Source organism: Temnothorax longispinosus, chromosome 12 (genome assembly GCF_030848805.1).
Source record: "Temnothorax longispinosus isolate EJ_2023e chromosome 12, Tlon_JGU_v1, whole genome shotgun sequence".
NCBI classification, from domain to species: domain Eukaryota; kingdom Metazoa; phylum Arthropoda; class Insecta; order Hymenoptera; family Formicidae; genus Temnothorax; species Temnothorax longispinosus.
The window spans coordinates 1,903,762-1,926,288 of NC_092369.1; the positions used below are offsets into that span (position 1 = coordinate 1,903,762).

Consider the following 22,527-nt stretch of genomic DNA (forward strand, 5'->3'; position numbering starts at 1 on the left):
CTAATACCTTGAAGATAGCAAGAAATGGTATAAGCATGGTGTAATAGTATAATAATGTCTATTTTTCTATTGATTCATTTTTTTCGTAAGTGCAACAATGCGCACGAAATTTCATGAGATATTTGAAATTTCTGAATGAGGCATATGTTTTATTCAAGGAAATATTCAAATGTTCCACCGTTATATAACGAACATTTTGATTCGTTTCTTCATTGTACAGTATCAAGATTATCACTATTTACGTTTAAGCAATTTATTTTAATCTGTTCTTTTAAGGAAACAAATAAACACAAATACACATTATCTTTGAGATAACTCCATGAAAAATATCTTGTAAAACATTTCTTTTTCGAGCACACCTTATCTTAATATTTTTATATACAGAATGTTCAAAAGAATTTATTTATGCAAAAAAAATGTATTAAAGAAAAAGTACAATTTCCCTTTTCTAGTGCAGCGTTGCATTTCCAAAAAAATTAGTCAATAGAAAAATAGATTATTGTTAGCGATGGGATTAAGTGCGTTATAATAAGTAGATTCGAATATGTATAGTTTCGAACTTTCTATAATTACTTTGAAAAATAAAAGCAATACTTTCTGTAAAAGTAGAGACGAATCAGGACGAAATGATTCAAATCTATGAGTACCTTAAAAAACTAGAGTATTACTTCGAAATGGACTCAAATCTAGATCAAATATGTTATTCGAATCTTTTACGAGATTCACTAGAAATTTTTACGTTCTTTTGAATCAAAACGTTTGTATAAAATGACAATTTTTTAATGAAAATATCCAAGTTTCGATAGTTTTTAAATTGCCATCGAAAAAGGTCTTCGATTAAAGCAGAATTAAAGCAGACGGATAACAAAAATATATTCTTTAGTTAATTTCAAAAATGGATTTTAATAACATTTTAACTTAAAACTTAATAAAGATACATAATGTTTAAAATGGAAAGTATGGAAATGCAATGACGATAAGTAACAAATTTCCTAGAAATTTTCGCTGAGAAAAAAAATCAACTTTACACTCATCAGAGAATTTATAATTGAAATTAATGTAGCAAATGTAGCATATCTTATAGATATATGTATACGTAAATGTGCATGTGTTTTAAATTTAAAAATCCGAAAATTGGACAAGGTATAAAGAACGATAGCGAAAAGTTGTACGGATTATCATTTTTCTATCGGAAAATCGTACAAAAATCCTGCAATTAGAATTACGACCGAAATATATGCATTGGAATGGTACTTAAGACCACTTAGCCATTTAACACTTGAACTCTGCAGATCACGCGGTAAATCCACATTGAGCAGAACCGCTCGAGTGACGTCGCCGTAATAAGCTGTTATTACGTATTATTGCCCTTGTCATCCTATTGTACCGATTACTCGCGGCAGTTACACGTCTCAATTTCTGCTCTGATTTTATTGTGAAAGAATCTTTCGTAAACAGCCTGCCAATGCCTGATATTTTATATCACGTTCGAGATGCAGGATACTCGCGGTGTTAAAAAAAGGAAGTGACAATTATCTTATCTCGACAATGTGCGTTCTGAAAGAAAGAGTTGCAGATAAATATGTACCATTGGTCAAATAAATTTGTAATGCCCTTAAAAGAAGCCTCTCATGACGAAACGTGAGTAGTCAAATTTATCCTTTTAACAACGTCTCATGCTTCTTTGTAATAATAATAGCATAGAAATAAATAATTGTCTATATGTGTATTTTCTTTACATTTACCATTAACGTATACCTACATATATTCATAGTACATAAATGCTATTATGTACTCAGCTATACATATAAAGGTATACGCACATTTGTAAAACTCTATGGCTCTGGTATTCATAGTCCAATCTTATATTCAAGATCATCTTAAGATGTCGTACGAGACAGTACGGTCATTTCATCGGTTAAATGTTTCAAGACTGCAGATGACGTAAGACTGCACAAGACGATCTTGAATGTAGAGCTCCGTCTAGACCAAGTATAACATTGTTGCCGACATTGTAAAGAACAAAAATGTATAGGAACCAAAGGTGGCTGATAAAATTGTAGTAACTACTATTTTTATTATTAAATTTGTATCTGACATAATCTATTCGATAATTACTACGTTTACGCGAGCGTTACACTGAAAAAAATATTTGTATGAAATTACTACTTTTATGTAAAAATCACTTGTAGTTTTAAATTTAGCGGTATTTTCACAACGATGAACGAAGAGAAAACAGTTTTATTTCATGAGAAATTACATATAATCTGCAATTTTCAATATAAGAGTAATATTGCATGATTATGCTGGGTCGGAAAAAACCATGCAATATTACTACTTATATTGAAAATTGCAGATTATATGTAATTTCTCATGAAATAAAACTGTTTTCTCTTCGTTCATCGTTGTGAAAATACCGCTAAATTTAAAACTACAAGTGATTTTTACATAAAAATAGTAATTTCACCTATATTTTACCATTAATATATACTTTCACTTTAAAAAATCTAGGGGAAAAATTACAGTAATAATTAGATAATTTTCTGATTTCAAATATGTAATTTCCATATAAAAGTACATAGATTTTTTTCAGTGTACTTCTGTAGTAACTTACGATAATTCCTTCGCGTATCTTTTAACGAGTGAATAAACGAGTAAATTATCGTAAGTTACTACAGAAGTAACGCTCGCGTAAACGTAGTAAATGTATCTGACATCAGTCAACTACTTTTTGCTATCGCATTTTTTAAATGTTAGTGACATTAATATCAAGATAAGTGATGATGATTTATTAACTCTTTCTGCTGCTTGTATAGTTATATCAAGTAAGAGAACTTCTAAAAAAAAAAAGGATTTAATTCAATTTTAAAACGCGAAAAAAATATATTAGTAATTTTTTATTAAATAAACTAAAATATGATAGCAGAGATTTGTTATGTAGGGAGTTGAGAGGCAATGGTAGTTTTTAAAATTTTATGTCCCGTTCTGAGATTACGAAGATGTTATCGAATTGTTCTAAATTATTAATACATTATTGGAAAATATAATGTAACGATGTCGCAGACCAAAATTTTCATGTACATTCATATATCGGAAGACATTAATCACAGACATTCTTTTGATTTTTATACCACCTCGAAATCAAAAACATAAACTTATAGATAATATAGTCATCGACACGATGTCACCCACATTCTTAAATTGCTTTCAACATTTGTCGACAACAATGTGTGCGACAACAATGTAGCTTACAATTTCTTGGATTTAAAACTGAATTTTGTCAAATAAGCGATACATCAGGTTTCTGACAATGTTTCGTTTCAGTCTGAACGACGTTTAAAATCGAACTATAAATACTGCCCTATGAATGTTATTGCAATGCAAATATTAATAGCCCTACGTTATTCGTACAGGATATAAAAAAAACATCGCAGCTTTAACACTTGGACTGTCAATGACGGAAATATCCGCCATTCAATAAAAGATACTTATACCGGAGCAATTAGAACGGGATACTATATTTTTTTATGTTTTTGGGATTGCTGAACTCAAATCTGAAATCAAAATTGCGAAATTCGAAAAGGCGGATTCAACATAGCGGACTAAAAATGCAAAAAATTGTTCAATTCGCATAAAAATTTGAATTTAAAGGTTTTTTAAATTGGTGATTTTAAATTCAAAATAAAAATTGAAGGGTTTAAAATGGTAATAGGCAAAAAGATTTTGATACTAATTCCGTTTTGAAATTTGAAAATTGTTTATTCATTATGACGGATTCAATATAATGGCCATAAAATTAAAAATATCTTTCGGTTTGCATAACAATTTATTTATAAGAATTTTTATAAATTTTTCTGCCATTTTTTGACCTCAGATTTAGATTCAGCAACTCAAAAAACTCCTAGAAAGTATCCTTTTTATAATTTTATTAACTCTTTTATCAAAAGCATTTTTGACTCACAAGCATTTTTTTCATCTAACATCTAAGGGGTTAAAAACCTACTAAATTCACAGAGTAAAATTCATCATCAATCGAATGCTGAAAAACTTTTGCACTTATATTTACCCAGAAAATATATAGAATGCTATCAAATTATTTAACTTAAATTCATTAAACAGAACAACGAAAAGTGAGATCTAATGTTGGGGTGTAAAATACACACTTCATGCGAGTATTTACTATAAAAAAAAAATTACTGTGTAATGTGAGGTTGACGACATTGAGCAATTAGTGGAATTAGATTCTGTTGATATCTCTTTAACATTGAAACAGATTTTTTAATGTCTCATTGTCAGCTCGTTACGACCTAGTAAAAATTTTCTTTGCGTACAATCTCCGGCGCTCGTTTGAAGATTTACGCCGTAGATATACTACGCGCAAGTAACACGCGTGAATACTCCCGCAATTAGAGGAGGCTAATTACGAGATAAAAATAAACGGTATAAACACGGTGAGGGAAACCGATGCGCGGCAGGTGTCCTTCAACCGCGTGCGTAAAAACGCGTAGTTCAGACTTCGCGTATGGCAGGCTGCACAAGAATGCGGCGCACATGTCAATGAGTGTCGGATCGGATATTTTTTTTCTATTCACGCGTGTTTCACGTAACGAATGTTTTGTCCCGCATGTGGGAAGTGGGAAGGTAGAGGCACGTACGATAGAGGTAGACGGAGGAAGAATGAGGGGAAGAAGTGAAAGGATGAGAGGTAGGGAAGAGGTGGAGAGAGAGAGGAAGAAAGAGGGGAAAGAAGGGGGAAAACTAAAAAAATTTCGATTTTCAGTTAAAAAGTATGTCTAAAGTGTGCTCCCTACATGCTATAAGTGTTACAAGTCTATATGCAAAATTCGCTGCACTGGAGCAGAAGTGTCGTTACTCTTTTAAACCGATTAAGTTGCGGTCGCTGGATGAATACTAATAGTGTCATAAGTGAATTGACAAGTGAATCACATGCAGCAGACGTCTTCAAAAAACAGTATAAGTTTCATTATAACAAAATTTCGTGATTGCAATTGCGTTAGTTATCTCACAATTAAAAAAAAAATTGAATTAAATTCGTTTTTCCTCTCTCTCCTGCAAATTGTGAATTTTTGAGTTGTGACAATATTCTTCTCGGTGTGCAATATGTGTATATGTATATACACATACAGGGTGTCCCAAGAGGAAAGGTCACTGCTGCATTTGTGCGATATTTGTGAAGATGTGCAGCATTTTTAACAACACTTTTACAATCTCACTATCAGCATGCAGTCACAACAGTCTACCGTGTAAAGCATGTATCTTTGTTATCAGTAATTTTGCAACTGTACATTCAAATAGCTTGGAAACCGTTCGGAATAGGACACTCGTTTATGTGAACATTTTTGCTTAAAATGACCGATACTGTCACCTTCCAGAGTAGTGACCTTACCTCCTGGGACACCCTGTAGGCGCCAACGGCGTGCGACAGCGTCGAAAACCAATAAGACGTCTCGGGTCTCGTCTCGGATCTCGGCATGCAACGAACGTTACGAACGAGAGAGACAGGAAGGGGACGAAGGAAAAAAGATTTCATTGACGAGTATATCGCCGTCGCCCGGTGCATGGTATTGAGAGGGATAACGATCGCGCGGGGCGCGAGGGATCGGGCAGGGCAGGGCCGAGGAGAATCACGACGGACGGGTGACATTCTCCCACGACATAACCTAAATTCACGCGCGCTGACTGACTGGCGAAAGTGACGTTTCGCGTTTCGCGTTCGCCCGTTGGCGAATTGGACGAACACGGGACCGGGGACAGGGAGAGAAAAAAGCAGAGGCGGCGAAAAAGAGAGATATATTCGTTGCTTTACATCACTCACCCAGAAGTAGTCGACAAAGTCCACGGTCATGTTGAGACCGCGATCAGATCATTATACTACCTCACCTCGGCCTTCTGTATATATCGGCACGAGTTGCACCGCGCTCGTTTTTTTTCCCCGCGTAGCGCGCGCACAGCACTACTGCTCTTCACGATAGGACGCGACGCTCGAGAACGCGATACCTCGATTCACTAAACGGCGGCAAGCGGCAACTCGGAGTAAAGTTTGCCTGCCAGAGAATCGCGTAGTGGAACGGGCACAGTGCACAGTGCACACACTGCACACTAGAGTACAGAAACACGGGTCAACTTGCGTCGACTATCTCCTGCTATCTCCGTCTGCCGCGTCGCTCTTCCTCCGTCTCTGTCTGCTCCTCTTCCCTCCTCCTCCTCCTCCTTCTCCATCCTTCTCCTCCTCCTTCGTTGGCCAGCTCGCTCCTCCTCGTCATGCGCTAAGTTTCTTTTTTTCTTGCATGCGCGCGCACGATGCTGCGATTGCTGCGCGACTATTCGCCTCTGACAACGCTGACAACCAAGCAACCAATGGGAGCTGAGTTTCTCATCTCGAAGACGTAAAGTCCGAATTGTGGATAAATACAGTAAATTTTTTCTGACAACAAACTGTTATTATAGATAATTATAGATTTAATGTGACATAAAAATTTGTAATTTATTATTATAATAGATAATTAGATTCATATTTTAATTAAACGTTGTTCAACTATGCTTTTTTAGCACGGCTACTATTGGCGCTCGCGCTGGTCCGTACTACGTTTTTATTGGTTGCTTGCTATCAGACTGAGAAAATCTATGAGTACATGACCAATAGCATAACGCTGAGCTAAGTAGCAATAAAATGTGATTGGCTTTTACCTTTGGATCCAAAGAATCACATAAATCACATTTAATTGCTACTTATGGCTCCTGCACATGGGACGCGGAAATGCTTGCCGCGCGATAAGCTGCGACGCGGTAGCCAATAAACTTTTGGTTCTTACGGAAAAGCGCACGTTAATTGGTTACCGCATCGCTTCTTGCCGCGCGGCAAGTTTTTCTGCGTCTCGTGTGCAGGAGCCATTAACCGTTTAGTAAGCAGCACTGAATCCACCCTATAGTTCACGTGTTACGTATATTATAGATATATTATAGATATATTATTATAGTATATTATAGTATATTATAGTATATTATAGTTTTCAATACAGAGTTATGTTATTCCATTGTTTCTCTTATTTTATATCAAAATCACAAATTGTCTTGAATTAAAAATATTTTAAAAATACATAACTTTTTTGCAATATAAAACGTAATTTTTCTTGAATTTTTAAAACTTTAAATAAAAACTTTAAATTTTTTAATGTTTATACATAATTTTACAGTTTGACGATTTTGACGAAGTATTAACAATTGGCGATTTTTGGCATGATTCTGGTATAAGGGACCAAAGGGTACCAAACTGCACTAGAACCAATAGCAAATACTGATAGCAACTACCGATATGTACCAAACCATACCAAACGATCGCCAAAAATCGCCTATAGTGATTGTTCTAATTACGATGCCCATTTACATTTAATTTGTTTAACACTAACAATAATTGTACGATATGGTATAATAGATGATGGCTTTCAACCATATGTTGATGAATAAAACAAGGGATGCGTTTACAATTGGTGCATGGCATAAAATAGAAAAAATAGCTTCGCACACACATTTTTCAACATTTTATAAGAGTAGAACCGTATATTTATTTAATTAAATGTGCCCATAGAAAAAATATAATTGTTCAATGTCTAGCACAGAATAATTTACTAATTTACTTCTTTTCTAAGCTAAATCATCCATATACACACTATTATACCAAATATTATACCAAATCATATACACTAATATATGTGTATTTAGGTTGCGGTTATACATTTGATGCTGCAAATTCTTCGAAGCGTTCTTTATCTTCCTTTTCTCATTGAAAGAAAGGAGAAGAAGGATGCTTCGAAACATTTGTAGTGTTAAGTGGACCGTAGCCTTAAGTCACATAAAATCTTTATCTTTCTTCGCCTGGTTTTTGGCCTGTTCTGTAGCGACACAAAACTCAAACGACTTGGCGGCCCGCCGAACGACAGCGCGGCTTCGAGCCGAACACGGCCGTACATAGCCGAACATGCACCATAGGCGCGCACACAGTGGCGCGCACGTGTACCCTACGTACAGTGATACAGTCTGTATAGAGTGGAGAGTGGAGTAGAACAGGAACAGGGTAGGAAAGTTTCGGTCGTGTTATCAATCGTCGTCTCCCTCCTTCATCGCTGGACCGCTAAGCTCGTTCTCAGTGATTGTCGTTGACGCCTCGTACGGCTCATCATACGGCGTTGACGATAAAGGACGATTAGGAGTAAACAATGCCCGCGAACAAATCGAACCTATCGACGCCTCGTAAGGAGAAGTCCGGTGACAAGCTCTACACCCTCACCACTTCTGCCACAGCTAACGCCAACAAGAAGAAGAAACGCTCCTCCTCCTTCGTTAAGCATAAACATTACGCGCAATATCTGGTGAGTGTGAGCAATGAGTTATTAAAAGAAAACAAAAAGGAAAAATAATAAAATGTATTGTGACACGAATCGAACGGCCATATACATGAAGGGACGCCTCGCATATCCGCTTTTATTAGACGTTAACGATCCATGCAACTTCGATCGATCGTTCCGAGAATTGCCACGGCGCGATCCACCCTCTTCGAATACGTGGTATTTCGCGTGACTAATTCCCCCGTTGTATATATTATATGGGAATAAAGACGATAATCAAAGGTTAGGGCCGCTTACTAGGGGAATATCGAGTGTTATTGACCCCAAGCGGTATGTATGACTCGGTCATCGTGACTGCGCGAGGAGGGAAGCGCACCCTCTTGCTTGCAATTCGCTTTCTATTAATTCCTTTTGCATTTTTTACACTTTGCTCTATACTATTCTTTTTTCTCTTTCTTTACATGAAGAATTAAATATATAAATCCCTTTTTATATAAATAGAGAGAGAGAGAAAGAAAGAAGAGGGTGAAGGAGAGAGAGAGAGAGAGAGAGAGAGAGAGAGAGAGAGAGAGAGAGAGAGAGAGAGAGACAAATCTATTGTCTCTATAGATGAGAGAAGAGAAGAAATGCTAAAAAGTATAGCTACAAGTGTAGAAAATTGTACAAACTGTTTTAATTTATTTTATTTAGTTGATATCATTTTTTACATTTGAACCCTGAAAATGTACTATTTTATTTTAAATGCAAATAGATATAATTAAAATTAACAAATCTATTGTCAGTTCTACTGTTATTAAAATTTGCTTAAAAATAAATTAAAAACGTTAAAGTAATGCTCCTAGCACATCTTATTCCTCTCTCTAATTAAAGCAACCATCTTTCTCTACCTGGAAGAAGTATAGTGCAAAAATAATTATTAAGAAATAGGTATAATTTAAAGGCATAAAAAAATTAATAAAATTACAATGAAGATCAAGTGTATTGAATGAGAAATAACTCTTTTTTAGCGGAGAACAAACGAATCACATTAAAAGTAAAAAATTAAAAGAGAGCAAGCGTATTCAATAAAGATAATTTTTTAGTGAGCAACAAACACAAGTTAGATGCAAAATTTGACATGAGCAGAATGCGTAAAACTAGATGTACATAATAAGAGTAATTAAAAAATTATGATATCTATATAAATATAATCGCAATTTTTTTAACATTATCAGTTTGATTTATAAGAAAATGTACATTAATTCTTCCATTTTCCGTGAATTTTGAATATGTTATAATATAGAGATCAAAATAAAAGATACGTACTTTTATAAGTGCTCCTATATACATATATTAAAGGAATGAAATATATCCCCATAAAAGAATCAATTTACTATGTTTAAGCGTGTGTCGTTAAAACGAAAAAAGATATGAACAATTGTTTTAAACAAAAATTTTATAGGTAGTTTCAAAGACATTTCTTAGTAAGTATTAAATTTTTTCAAAAATATATTTTTCAATATTACTTTATCTATTATCATTTTTGAAAATTTTTTATACATTATTATACATTTAAATGCATTTTTTAATACCTATAACCTTTAATTTTGTAATAAATTTTTTAATTCTGAAAAACGATAGTGCGATATATTTTAAAAATATAGCATTGTCGTAAATTGAAATACATCTTTATAAGTGACCATGAAAGCATGAAAATTTTATTTAAAATATATTTTTTTACATCTCAACGATATACGTGTATAATTTATAAGTATAACGATTTTTTTCAAGATGATATTTTACCTCTTTAATATGCATAAAAACACAGAAAACTCGTATACGTATCTCTTAGTTTGATCTGCACTATAATACATCCAAAGCTCATTAAAATCAAGGGGGGGGGACATGTATGTTTTTTGCCAATAATCGTACTGGATGCATCCATTCATAATATTACTCATTTTCTCTCTTTCTCATTATCCCATTCAATATTCGCTCTTTTTCGATCTGTATAGCGCGTTACTCGTACGCCGCTCATTATTACGCTCTCACTCGCTCCTTATCAGTATTGTCAGCGCGTGACGTCATTCCCCATACTCATTCTTACGAACCTTTTTACCTCAAAGGTAAATGATCAATGTGCAACTTTCGTTTGTTACGTCATATTTGTGATACATTCGTGAAGACCAAAGTGTCGCGTAAGTATTATACATAGTTTTTATATTTGAATACATAGTTTTCATATTTGATAGAAAAATTTCAATTTTTAATTTTTAATTTATTTCATAATACTATTACAATTTTAATAAAATTTTGGTTATAACATGGAATGTTATGATAAAATTCAATGAAAATAATACATAAATGTATAGAATTTAATGCGAAATGCTATATCGCATTCTTGATAAGTATCGCGTTTATATCGATATTATCACGTTTCTCAATATTTTGAACAATTTTGATTTGAATGCTATTTTGAAGATTAAGGGCCAATTTCATCACCGTCGGTTAACTAAGATGAAATTGGCCCTAAGCACCATTACCGAGAGTTATGACTAGAATCTGGAATCTAGATTCTAGAATTTAGATGAATGGGATAGAACGTGGTTTGACTGTTCGCGCTGAACAAGAGAGTTAGGAGAGCTACAGTCATCTCACTCTTTTGGTCATTTCTTGTACAGACGGCGTCATTAATGCCTTCCACCTGAAGGCATAGTTCATGTAACGTGCACTATAGAAATTCCCAGAACACAGCTATAGGAAAGCATTAATGACGCCGTCTGTACATTAAATAGCGTTTATCACAAATGATTAGGTGATCTACACGCCAAATAGATCCGAGATTAATATTGATCAAATTTTAATTCTATCTACTATTTAAATTTTTTAAATCTTTAAGATTATAATAAAATATATTATAATGAAAAATACAAAAAAAGCTATTTACATTTTATAGACATTAATTCACAATACATTTTTAATATAAATATATAAATGTAACAATAGTATATTTTATGTATATTTTTATTATTTATTCCATTTTTCAATGATTATCTTGTATTATCATGAAAATTGCAATTACCTAATAGATATAAAAAGTGTATAGGTTACTTATTTTTTCTTTTTTTAGATTGGAAGAAATATCTGAAACTACTGAAAGTAACTTTTATTAAAAAAAGACTAACAACCTCTCTAATAATTGCTCCAAGAGCAGCAGTAGCAGCACAACAATAGCAGCAACATTAGCAATAACATTAGGAAAAAGCAATGAAAGATAATAACAGCAGTAATAAAAGTAATAGCAATTAATCCAGCTATAACAATTGTAGCAGCAGCAATAGCATATGCAATAGCAAAAGCATGTAAAGTAGCAACAATACATTAGCAGTAGCAGTAGCAATATTATAGTAACAGAAAATAATAAGAATAACAGTAATAGCAATAATAGCAGAAATAAATTTAGTAATGTATGATATAATATGTCTATTTTTAATGCAGTTGTATACTATTATTATTATATTAATTATATATTATACAATTACTATTACTGATATTTATTTATTCAATTCTTTCAGAAGACTTCCGACAAAGAAGGGAATGTAGGCGGACGCGTGTCTATTAATTTAGTCAATGAAGCTGCAATTATCAGTCTTGTGATAAAGGAAGTGGCTGACACAGTCGAGAGGATAATTTAATAACTAATCAATGCACACCTGTTTTATAATTTTTATATTTAATATCTTTGTTCCTTTAAATTTTAAGAATACTGTTTTACTAAAATTTAAATAATATTAAATTATTTTTATAATATTGTTAGTACATTTTATATATATATATTTGTATAAATATATATAAATTATTTATTAATAACTTATTTATTCTATGCGAATATATTTATTATACTTTATATTATGTCTATATAATTGTTGTACTTGTATTATATTTTTATATAAATATTAATATAATAGTTTTTATATCCTCAGATTATCTACTGTTTCATTCATATAATCCTTTCAATGCCTATGTTCTTACTAATCGATGTATATCATGTACAATTTTTTAACATTTTTCTTAATATCGTTCATTTATTATCCAGACTAATTTAACAATTTGGTTGTTTCTGGTTTTTGTTTTCATTTTCCTTGTTTATTTTTAATGTTATTCTAATATGTTTATTTTTCTTATTTATTTTTAATATTATATAATGTTATTTTTAACGTTATTATAGTAAATAATCTGTTCAAAAAGTTTGTATACTTATATTTATTGAAGAATATGCAATATTAATTTATAAATGTTTCTTGATATTTGAAGTTACTTATTTTTATTTGTTATTTATCCTCAAACTTAATATATTTTTATCTTTATTGCCTTATAACCATTGTTTACGTAATATTGTCTTATTTATTAATATAAATTTACTTTAATTTATTTGCTTCACTAACTTTTAATATATAATAATTGGTATAATGATTATTGTGCTTATTATTTCTGTAATGAAATACTGCACTTATAGCTAATTAGCTCCAATATATATTTTAGGGAAATTTTTGATATTATATTTTGTAACTCTGGGTATACCTTTAAATGAAATAGCATTAATTGTAACACAATTAATGCTACTTAGCACAATAACTATAGGTGATTTAGAACAAACATTTATCCTTAAAATGTCATATTTCTGACTTAATTCTGAGATGATTTATCTTTTTTTAAAGGTTTTTTAAAGGACGATAGGTAAAATAGGTCGATTTCTGTCTAAAAAGTGTAACGTAAAACGTAAGTTATACATGTAATCTTACGTTTTTTGGGTCGCTAAATACGATGGTAGCATTTTTATCCGTCTAAACCCGGAGAAGTAATCAAAATTCGCTTTAGAGGGGTCGAGATAAGTCACTTTTAATATATAATAGTAGTAGGGGAACCCGGGGCATAACGGGACCACGGTGCATAATATAGTCGATAACTTTTTACTGAGATACTGCCATGTAGTAATAAAATGTTTTGAAATTATACTCTTAAATGTCTCTAACCGCGTGTTGTTATCAGTTCTGATAATTTAATTTTCAACGTCATTTTTCACACCTTAAGTTTACAATTTTGCTAAGAATGACACTGTGTGTACTGTCAACGTGAGCTCGGCAATCGATCGCAGAGCCAGCAGAAGCTTTAGTTATTATTTTATTTATCTAATAGTCATTATGCAAATCATTAGCATGTAATTACTATAATAAGCGAATGTATTTGTAATTGACAATAAATTGCGATTATCGCAAACTTTGCTTGTAGATATTCATTGAAAAAATAATCGGTTATCGTAATTTTTTGTCAGTTTTTCTTTAAAATTAATATATTAGGTATGTGTGTAGCCCACTCTACTTTATCCTCACTCATTTCGAGTATTATCGATGATTGAGCTTTCTTTCCGTCATTTGATTTCCAATTATCTTACGTGTGTGGTCATTTAATTTGTAGTGAAAAGTAGGCTACAAATGTAGATGTTTAAAAAATTAGGGTTGATTTAATTGAATCCGAACAGTTGTGACATATCCCTTGTGAGTTATAAGAGCACAAATACGATCTATACTAATATTTGATGAGTTAGCACATTAGTTTAAGCATGCTATTTGATAAAAAAAATTTCTTATAAATTGTGTATGAATTGTGTATGAAAGGGCATATTTCTTTTGCGCATTACGTTATAGTATGTGACATGCGTACGAGAGCGTAAGTTAAAGGGAATAAAATGAGAATTCGGTGACATAACATTACGGGTGGAACTCTGTCCAATTTGTATTACATCCAGCATTTTTGTCACGTACTCTGGTATTTGTAGTGGTAGTTGTCGCAATTACATCGTACATTTTGTAGCAATACATTTGCATAAACACTAAACTTATATTTTATTTTTACAATTAGGATCTGCACTGACCTCCTCTCTCTCCCTCATCTTTTTAAATATTAATAAAGTCTTTTGTGCACTATATTTGTGATCTCGCACAAATTTTCTTTGATAGTATTAAAATTATCGACAGTAACAGCAATTTGTTTGTTTTAAATTTTTGAATTTTTAAATTTTATTGCCCGTTTCAAGGATTTATTTTTGTTTAAATTTTTTATTTGATACTCAATCAGGAATCTTCACACATAGCTGTGATATTCAAAGTTATGTAAATTTTGTACTTTTAACTAATATTTAGATGAAAATTATTTAAGAATGCAATTGTTTGTTGCATTGTTGTCTTGACGGTAATTAAATTGGATCGAGATCTCTCTGAAAGAGAGAAGAGTTGATATAAAGTTGCTTTGAAGAAATAGTCCATGTATTGATTTAAAGCCAAGAAAAAGAGGTTGCTGCTGATTTGGCGGAAACAAAAGAGTGACAGCAATCTCTTCCGCAGTCACTTTCGAACCCCTTCCTACTATGCTTTGCAAGTGCAGAAGTTGGCTCAGTTACACGAAGAGATAAGATTTCTTTTAAAATATTTCTCACTTTTTCTTTTTCGCTTGATTTAGCCGCAAAATCTGTTGTATTTCTCTCATGTAATTCAATTATTGATTCAATCACTAATTTTTTTGCTATTTCACTTAATCAAGGTTCGTTTATATTATGAATAATACATATATTCAAAGGAATAGCTATTATGTAAGAATAATAAAAGCGTAGAAAGATCCATTAGACTTTTTAGTTCTTCTTCCTTACATTCTCTTCTATTTTTCAGTATGAAACAAAACGAAGAAATGTACCGAGGAGAGAATTTTACACTTTAATGAAATTACTAAGCCAAGCAATTTGCTTCTAACTTGGAAAACTTGGAGTAATACGAGATAATGAACGCAACATGTCGTACATGCATTAATGTAATCAGATTATGTAATTATTCCAGAATATGATATTCCTAATATTTTCGTGTATTTTTTTCTTTTAAATTGGTAGGTAACTTTTATAACTTCCATATAACTTTTGATTATATCAAAATCAATTTCAATTTCAACTGAATTCTTTTCAACCAATAGTTGTTTATGAACTGAATGAGAAATTATGACTCTTTTAATAATAATTAAAGAAGAAACATAATGAATTCCGTATAGACAATGTCTTTTAGATCCGTTGATGTAAACATGAGACAGTGCTGCTTTTTTCTCAGAATCGAAATCCTTTTATTTATCAAATTTCTATGATGGATCAACCTGATCAATATCGTGAACCAGATTTAAAGTTAGCAATTTATGTGTGTATTACTGTGTAATTTATTGTTCCTATATAGGTAACAATAATCTACACAGTATCTCATAATCTTTCACTCAAAATTTATATTCTTTATGAATCGCTTATAAGCCGAGGCATATAAGATGAAGGTCGGGGATCAAACTCGGAGGCCTACTGACAACGAGTCGATTGCTATACGGAACACTACGTGTCACCCAATTAGCAATTTAGTACTTATTTCGATTAAATTTATATTTGATATTATGACCAGTAAAGTTTACAAAAAGCCAAGAATATATATATATTTTGTGTTTTTAACACAATTTAATTTTAATTTGTAGTACCTATTTACTTAGATAATATTTATTTATAAATGTAACTAATTATCGCACTGCTATTCTCACCACGAAATGCAAATCGTAATTCGAGCAGGTGTTATTTTACGTTTTCAAGCGATCGCGGCTGTATATAGGGAACGGAAGCGGAAATCAGGCATAATGTGCCAGTGACGAGCGCGAAGCACAGTATTCATGTAGGTGCATTAATGCAAACGTGAATCGGTGTTTTGCGCATGAAGAATATATATTGAAGAGAAAATAGTATATTTAGCATCCTTCAAAAATGCTCGACATGAATTTTGCAGTAATGAAGAATGAAGGCATTTCTTAATGCAAAAATTAAAGAACGATCAGTCAATTAGAAAATGAGAATAAATTCATCCTAATTCATAATTTATAAGACACTTATATATGACTTTATATTAAACATAGGTTTTACAAATAATGTACTTAGCTCAATTTGCGTTCAAATAAGTCAGTTCATCTCAAATCAAAATGTTCTCTCGATTTTTATGTTACGTAGATTTTATATCGAGAAAGCATAGGTGCCAGATAGCCTGGAATCGTTTCTGAGATTGCGGCAGACAATAGATATATTTAAAACAGTGCGAACTGCGCGATGTCTGTTATTGTCTCGTCGATCATTCTTGGTTAGCGATGATTAACGATAAATCTGTCAGTAGGCGCGGTCGGTGGAATACTTCGCCGAAGATTTTAATTAACCCACTTGCGCTTATATAGACAGAAATACACCGGCCACCGCAAAGTATATTTCTCGTTTTTCCGCATCGTGTGAGAGTGGATTCCCACAATGAAAAGAGGGATTAAATCGAGCTGTCTGCGCTTTTGTCAAATATCATAAAGGTTCAGTAATTTCGTTGTTTTTCTTGCGAGAGTGAGATTCCAACCTGAAGTTTCTATAGTCAATTATATTAGATTGCTGAAAAAATTTCGCCGGTTTTCACGTGTGAGCTTTTTGCTGAAGGGGGACGGGGAAAAGGCGGGATTCGAAAATAAAAAGATATAGGAGTTTAAATCTGGAATCCGTTTTTTTTTTTTTTTTTTTCCTCCAAATGGATGTAATTAATGAACCTAACAATTTACGGATCTCGACATTTTACAGAAAAAACTAGTTTTAAAAATTTTAATTTGATTTGTTAAATATATCTACACTTCCGAATTTGATTTTATTTAAATATTAATGGTATTTTTTTTTGAATGTTTAAAATCTTTTGAAACTTTTCTCACAATTACGCACAAATCTATGTATTATTTTTAAATTTATTTTTTTAATTATCTTCCATATATCCCAAAGAAGACATGAATATCTATTTGCTAAGTGACGGTTTTGCGAATAAATATGTTTTTGGTATTATAAAATTATTCATACGATACAAACAAGCCAGTATATTGCAAATAGTATATTTCAAAAGAAGAATGTATTCTAAAATACTGCTATTAAATAATATACCTACTCTAAAAAGTTTTTAACGAGAACATTTTAAAAAGTAATAACATATTAATTATAATCAGGCTATATATGGATTGCTTTTTTATCAATAATTATATTATCGATCAGTTAAATTAAATCAGTAATAATGTTTTTAACCAACGGCGGGGTGCATAAGAAGTAGATTACCAATTGGTATCATTTGATTGAAACATCGTAGCATGTAAGTTACCTACGTGAGATTATTCGAATTAATTGACTGACGAAGTGCTCGCAGATGGTAATCGAATGAATTCAATTTAACTCGGAAACAAGTTGTTTCCGACATACTATTGGTGTCAAATAGAACGGAAGGATCTAATTAAAATTTTTACAATGAATGACGATTTATACGGCCGAAATTCTGGTACTGTATAATTACACAAATTTAAACATAATATTAATTAAATATTATATTATGTAGGTATCTAGAGAGATTATGCATATATAAATATAATTATAAATTTTTCTTTATGAACAGATGTAATTCTATCATATTGAACTTCTAAATTAAAAAGAGAATGTAAGAAAAGCAGACAAGAAAGAAAGTGAATTAATAAAAAAATCAATATTTATAACTAAGTGAAAAATATCAAATACTAAACATTTATATAAATCCTAATCTTTCACAATTATTGTACAAATTGTTTGATGAAGAAAATTTGTTTGGACAAGATAGGCTTTTAATAACATACAAATACAACATAAATATATTTGAAATTATATTAGCATTTATGTTAACCATTAAAAAAATATTAAACGTATATAATTGAATAGTCGGTATGTATGTATAAAAAGAGTCGACAGTAAAAAAAAATCGTTGCGTCCCGTCGCTTCTTATATATCATTTTGGAATAAATTTCTCGCAATCGCGTGAACAATGCGCGACAATAAACATATATGCACGTGATGGCTTATCTCGAATGCGACAGAGTGACAAATAATTTTCTCGTCATGCGCAGGCTGCGCGCAAGCAACGCGATACCTATATGTATACCTATCTCTCGTGACTATATAACAAAAATAGAAATAATTTCCAGCTGTTCCATTGCTCGCGGAGAAAACGGATTCGGAGCATGAAAGCTCCTACTCTTTTCTCTTCTTTTTCTTCCGTCGAATGTCCGGGTATATTAAATAGGATGCGGGAAGTTTCGCGTTTTTTAGGTCATGGATATGTGTTATTTAATGCAAATTAAAGGGTAACCAAATCAGATATTGAGAGTTGCCGCGTAATCGATATTAAACATTGCGGCCATTAATACACCGGTGCTAATGGAAAGAGATACAATGGTTTCTAAAATGGGACAATATATATATAAAACCTTGGACCCATGTTATAAAACATTTTCTACTTCGATTTACAACAGAAACATGCTCCTTCAATTTGTATAGTACGTATATGGCAATTTATATTTAACTATATTTAATTCTGTTTAGTCGCTGAATTTCGTTATCTCAATAATTATATCTTATTTAAAGATGAGATAATTTTGATCATATTGTATTTAATGATGAAAGAAAGAAATACGATGATTTTTTAATCGGGGAATATTTTGTATACGCGTGTATTAAACAAAATGAAATATATAAGTTAAATATGAATTAACACACTGAGAAACCCATTTTGTTGAATCAACCAAATCTGTGTTTGGATATGAGCATAAACAAATTCTTTAATTAATATAACAAAAAATTTGGTTAACATAACAAAAAATTTTAAAATTTTAAATTGCTCATATCCAAGTTTGCTCATACCCAAACACAGATTTAGTTGATTCAACAAAATGGGTTTCTCAGTGCATATTCGTTGTAGCAGCGCACACACACATGCATGTACTATATGTATTATTCACAGCGAATATGTTAGTTCATATTTAACTACATTAGATTTTGTTTAATTGCTGAATTTGCTTATCTTAGTAATCATGTCTGTTTGAATATTTAACTATATAATGTAATTGTACTTTTAATTACATTTAAATATTAAATTATTATGCAATATTTAAGCTTTTAGCGATTATAATTGTAATGTGTTTTTGTCGGACGTTTTTGTTTGGCTTATCGAAACTATCCTTTAAATGATTCGCGTTATTTTTCATCTACGTATGACAGTGGACAGATGTTTGTGGGAATGTGAGACACAAGTTTGTAAGACACGGCTCATTCATCCACTTATTTAAACTGTACACGCTGACACAGATTACTTCTCTCGTACTACTATATACTCGTACAGGAATTATTAGTTTCCCGGCGCGTCTAAAACATTCTAAGCTGTCTAAAAATTATCTTTAAAAAAACTGATGCCAATGCACACATTAATTGAAAAAAATAGTAAAGTTAAAATAAATGTCGTAAGAGTGTTTTTCTATACAAAAATAAGTTTAAAAACATATAATAATTTTAAGCAAAAAATATTAACGTGAGAAATATATTACAATATTTCCATTTTTCATATTATCATATTATCTATTTTCTTAAAAAAAAATTATGATATAAACAATAATGATACAAAACTGCGCCAACTAAAATAAAATTTATAGTTTATAATTCTTTTGTTACTATGCTTTTAAAAATATTATATCCAAAAATATATATCTAATATACTTTTCAACATGATTGTGTTGGAAACACAAAAGTTATAATCAAAGTAAAAAGATATTTACCATAAAAAACTTAATGCTGCTTGAATTTAAAATACCTTACAATGAAAAAATTTGCTTGATTTAATCTAAATATTAATAACTTAATTGCTAAAAAAACTTGATGGGCGAATATTTTCCATTCGACGGTCAAATGCGAACATGTGCATAAACGAAGGAATCCTCACAGTTTCTTTTGCTGAGCATGTAGCTCAATCGAGTGCATAGCGTGCGCGATTTCAATGCTAACGAATTTTATCGATTCTACCACTTTTTACCGTTGATACTGGATTCACTTGCTACATATCCAATAAACAGCGGCCATCGAGAATTTATATATCGCTAATAATACTGAAATTTGGCGTATTAAAATACCTAATCATCTAATAAAATGACAAAAAGAAAGTAATGTTACTTATACATGAAATAATGACAGAAAGGTTTTAAATCCGTTACATTGAATTACTTCTGTTAAAAAGTGGTAGAAAAAACACAATTATTATTTATCAATAACATATTTTAATTTATTTTAATTATTATTTTATTACCATGAGTAATATTTAAATCTGGATAATGTTATTAGATATGTAGTAATAATAATGCCAACTGAATCGCCGTTCTAAGGAGAATCCAAATGGCTAAGGCCAATCTTACTGGCATTAAGTATAAAGAGTTACGTAATCCTTGAATAGTGACTTGACGTCTCTGCAATATTCAACTATGGTCACGTGTGTCGGATTTTCTAAAAGTTTTTTAAGTTTGAACACATTCTCCATTCAAAATTACTACCTTAAAAAAGAGAACTATATTACCTTCAAAAGTACTAGTACACTTTCATAGGCGATATATCATGTATTACATACATTATATAAATTACACATGTATATCTTTGTACATGCTTTTGCAAATTCCCAACATGAGAAGGATTAGTACGAAGTGGATAATATGTTATCCTTGAAATTCAACGTATGTCACGTACCGTACATGTGCTATTTATAATTTATCCCCTAAAGAGTAGTAAACTGTAAACATGCAGAAGCATAAACTGCCCAAGTATATGTTTACTTTTACGTCCACGTCTCCCTTGCACGTGCCGCAAAAGCAGAAAAAGTTCGCTGCATTAGAAAACTTAACTTTATCAAGAATTTTGTTTCGCGTTTGGAGTTGTCGCGGGATGGGATGATTCGATTCTGAGTATACCACCTATCGGAGCGACCCGAACCGGCCGTTGAGAGCTCATCGGCGCGTCGGCGTCGCCGACGCCGCTGGCTCGACTTCGTGGCGCCGGATACGTGACGAGCACGACGAACGATGGACAGGAAGCGACGGAGATGCAAACGCGGAAGAGGAAGCCGCGAGAGAAGACGTAGATAGGAGCATATTCCGGGACAGGCACGGAATAGTAAAGGGCTTGCTAAAGATACTATCTCACAAATGCTCGACGGAGTAGCAAAATTATTTCGATTTTCTGTCAAAGAGGGCGCCGAATGGGAGTGAACCCAATTCGTCTTCTTCGTGCAGAATTCGAATGTCTTCTATACAAGGTTTTTGAGTAGTATACTATTATTGTCAGTTGCTGTTACTTTTTACGTAACAGTAATGCTTCCAATTCCATGACATTTTTGCGCAAGAAAAAGAGAAAAAGAGAATTTATCTCTAACGTATTAACGTTATACGATTCATAAGGGATTGACTTTAAACATACTTATGTGTTTAACTTTTATATTTTACTATTAATTATACAATTTTTATGCTATATAGATATAGAATATATGAAAGAGGTAATACGTATATTACTATATATTATAAATGTATATTTACTACATATTTATATATTTACTATACTTATAGTAATATATATCTGATGTATATATAATTACTATATGTATAATACATCTAGTTGAGGAAAAAAGTGCACAGTAAAAAAGTGCTGTGTAGTAAAACCAATTATGAAATACGTAAAAACATAGAAAAACTGCGAAATAATGGTGTCCTTATATAAGGACACTATGGAACAAAGGGTTAAGTTAAAGCAGAAAAGCTAGAATAATACAAATTCGGGAGACAAAAAAAATTGAGTATCTCCCATGGCATACTCGGTGTTCTGTATGACAAAATCGCGCAACTAACAATCTTGACTAATCTCTTTTTAGTATTTAATGTTATCTATAACATGGTAATGTTTTCGGTTTGATTTGATTCTCGAAGTCTTCTCGTGTGTTGCGTTTCCCTGCAGCCACTCACTCCATTGTTCCTCTAAAGCTGTAAATTCTTCTAAAAAAAAATTCTTCTAAAATAATTATTTGTATTTTGGCATTTTTATTGACAGTACGCTACATTCTCAATTTGCTTATATACTTTAGTTTTTATGTCAAAAAAGAAAAGAAAGAACTATCGATGAGCGTTGATGTATGTACAAGCGGGAGGTGAATCTTTGAGAATCAAGCAGAAAGGTTATAAAGAATCTCGGGGGATAACGATAAAACAATCGCACATAAATGCGGGAATT

The 22,527-nt window shown here is 31.8% G+C and overlaps 2 protein-coding genes across 18 annotated transcripts in view; one reads left to right on the top strand and one right to left on the bottom strand.

The window, feature by feature from the left end:
- The window catches only part of LOC139822810 (F-BAR domain only protein 2), a 29,178-nt gene extending 22,931 nt beyond the window's left edge, over positions 1 to 6,247 (bottom strand). For 2 of the 9 annotated variants that reach the window (XM_071794868.1, XM_071794867.1), the window contains exon 1: positions 5,837 to 6,239. In XM_071794868.1, coding sequence (XP_071650969.1) covers positions 5,837 to 5,866 — 30 coding nt within the window. In that variant the 5' untranslated portion in view covers positions 5,867 to 6,239. Of the gene's footprint in view, positions 1 to 5,836 lie in introns of all 9 variants that reach the window. The other 7 variants (XM_071794871.1, XM_071794870.1, XM_071794874.1 and 4 more) reach the window with 5 other exon arrangements.
- LOC139822808 (uncharacterized) overlaps positions 1,269 to 22,527 on the top strand; it is a 109,393-nt gene continuing 88,134 nt past the window's right edge. For 4 of the 9 annotated variants that reach the window (XM_071794849.1, XM_071794851.1, XM_071794862.1 and 1 more), the window contains exons 1-2: positions 1,270 to 1,641; positions 7,917 to 8,387. In XM_071794849.1, the coding sequence (XP_071650950.1) occupies positions 8,235 to 8,387 (153 nt within the window). In that variant the 5' untranslated portion in view covers positions 1,270 to 1,641; positions 7,917 to 8,234. Of the gene's footprint in view, positions 1,642 to 7,916; positions 8,388 to 22,527 lie in introns of those variants that run through there. The other 5 variants (XM_071794864.1, XM_071794861.1, XM_071794850.1 and 2 more) reach the window with 4 other exon arrangements.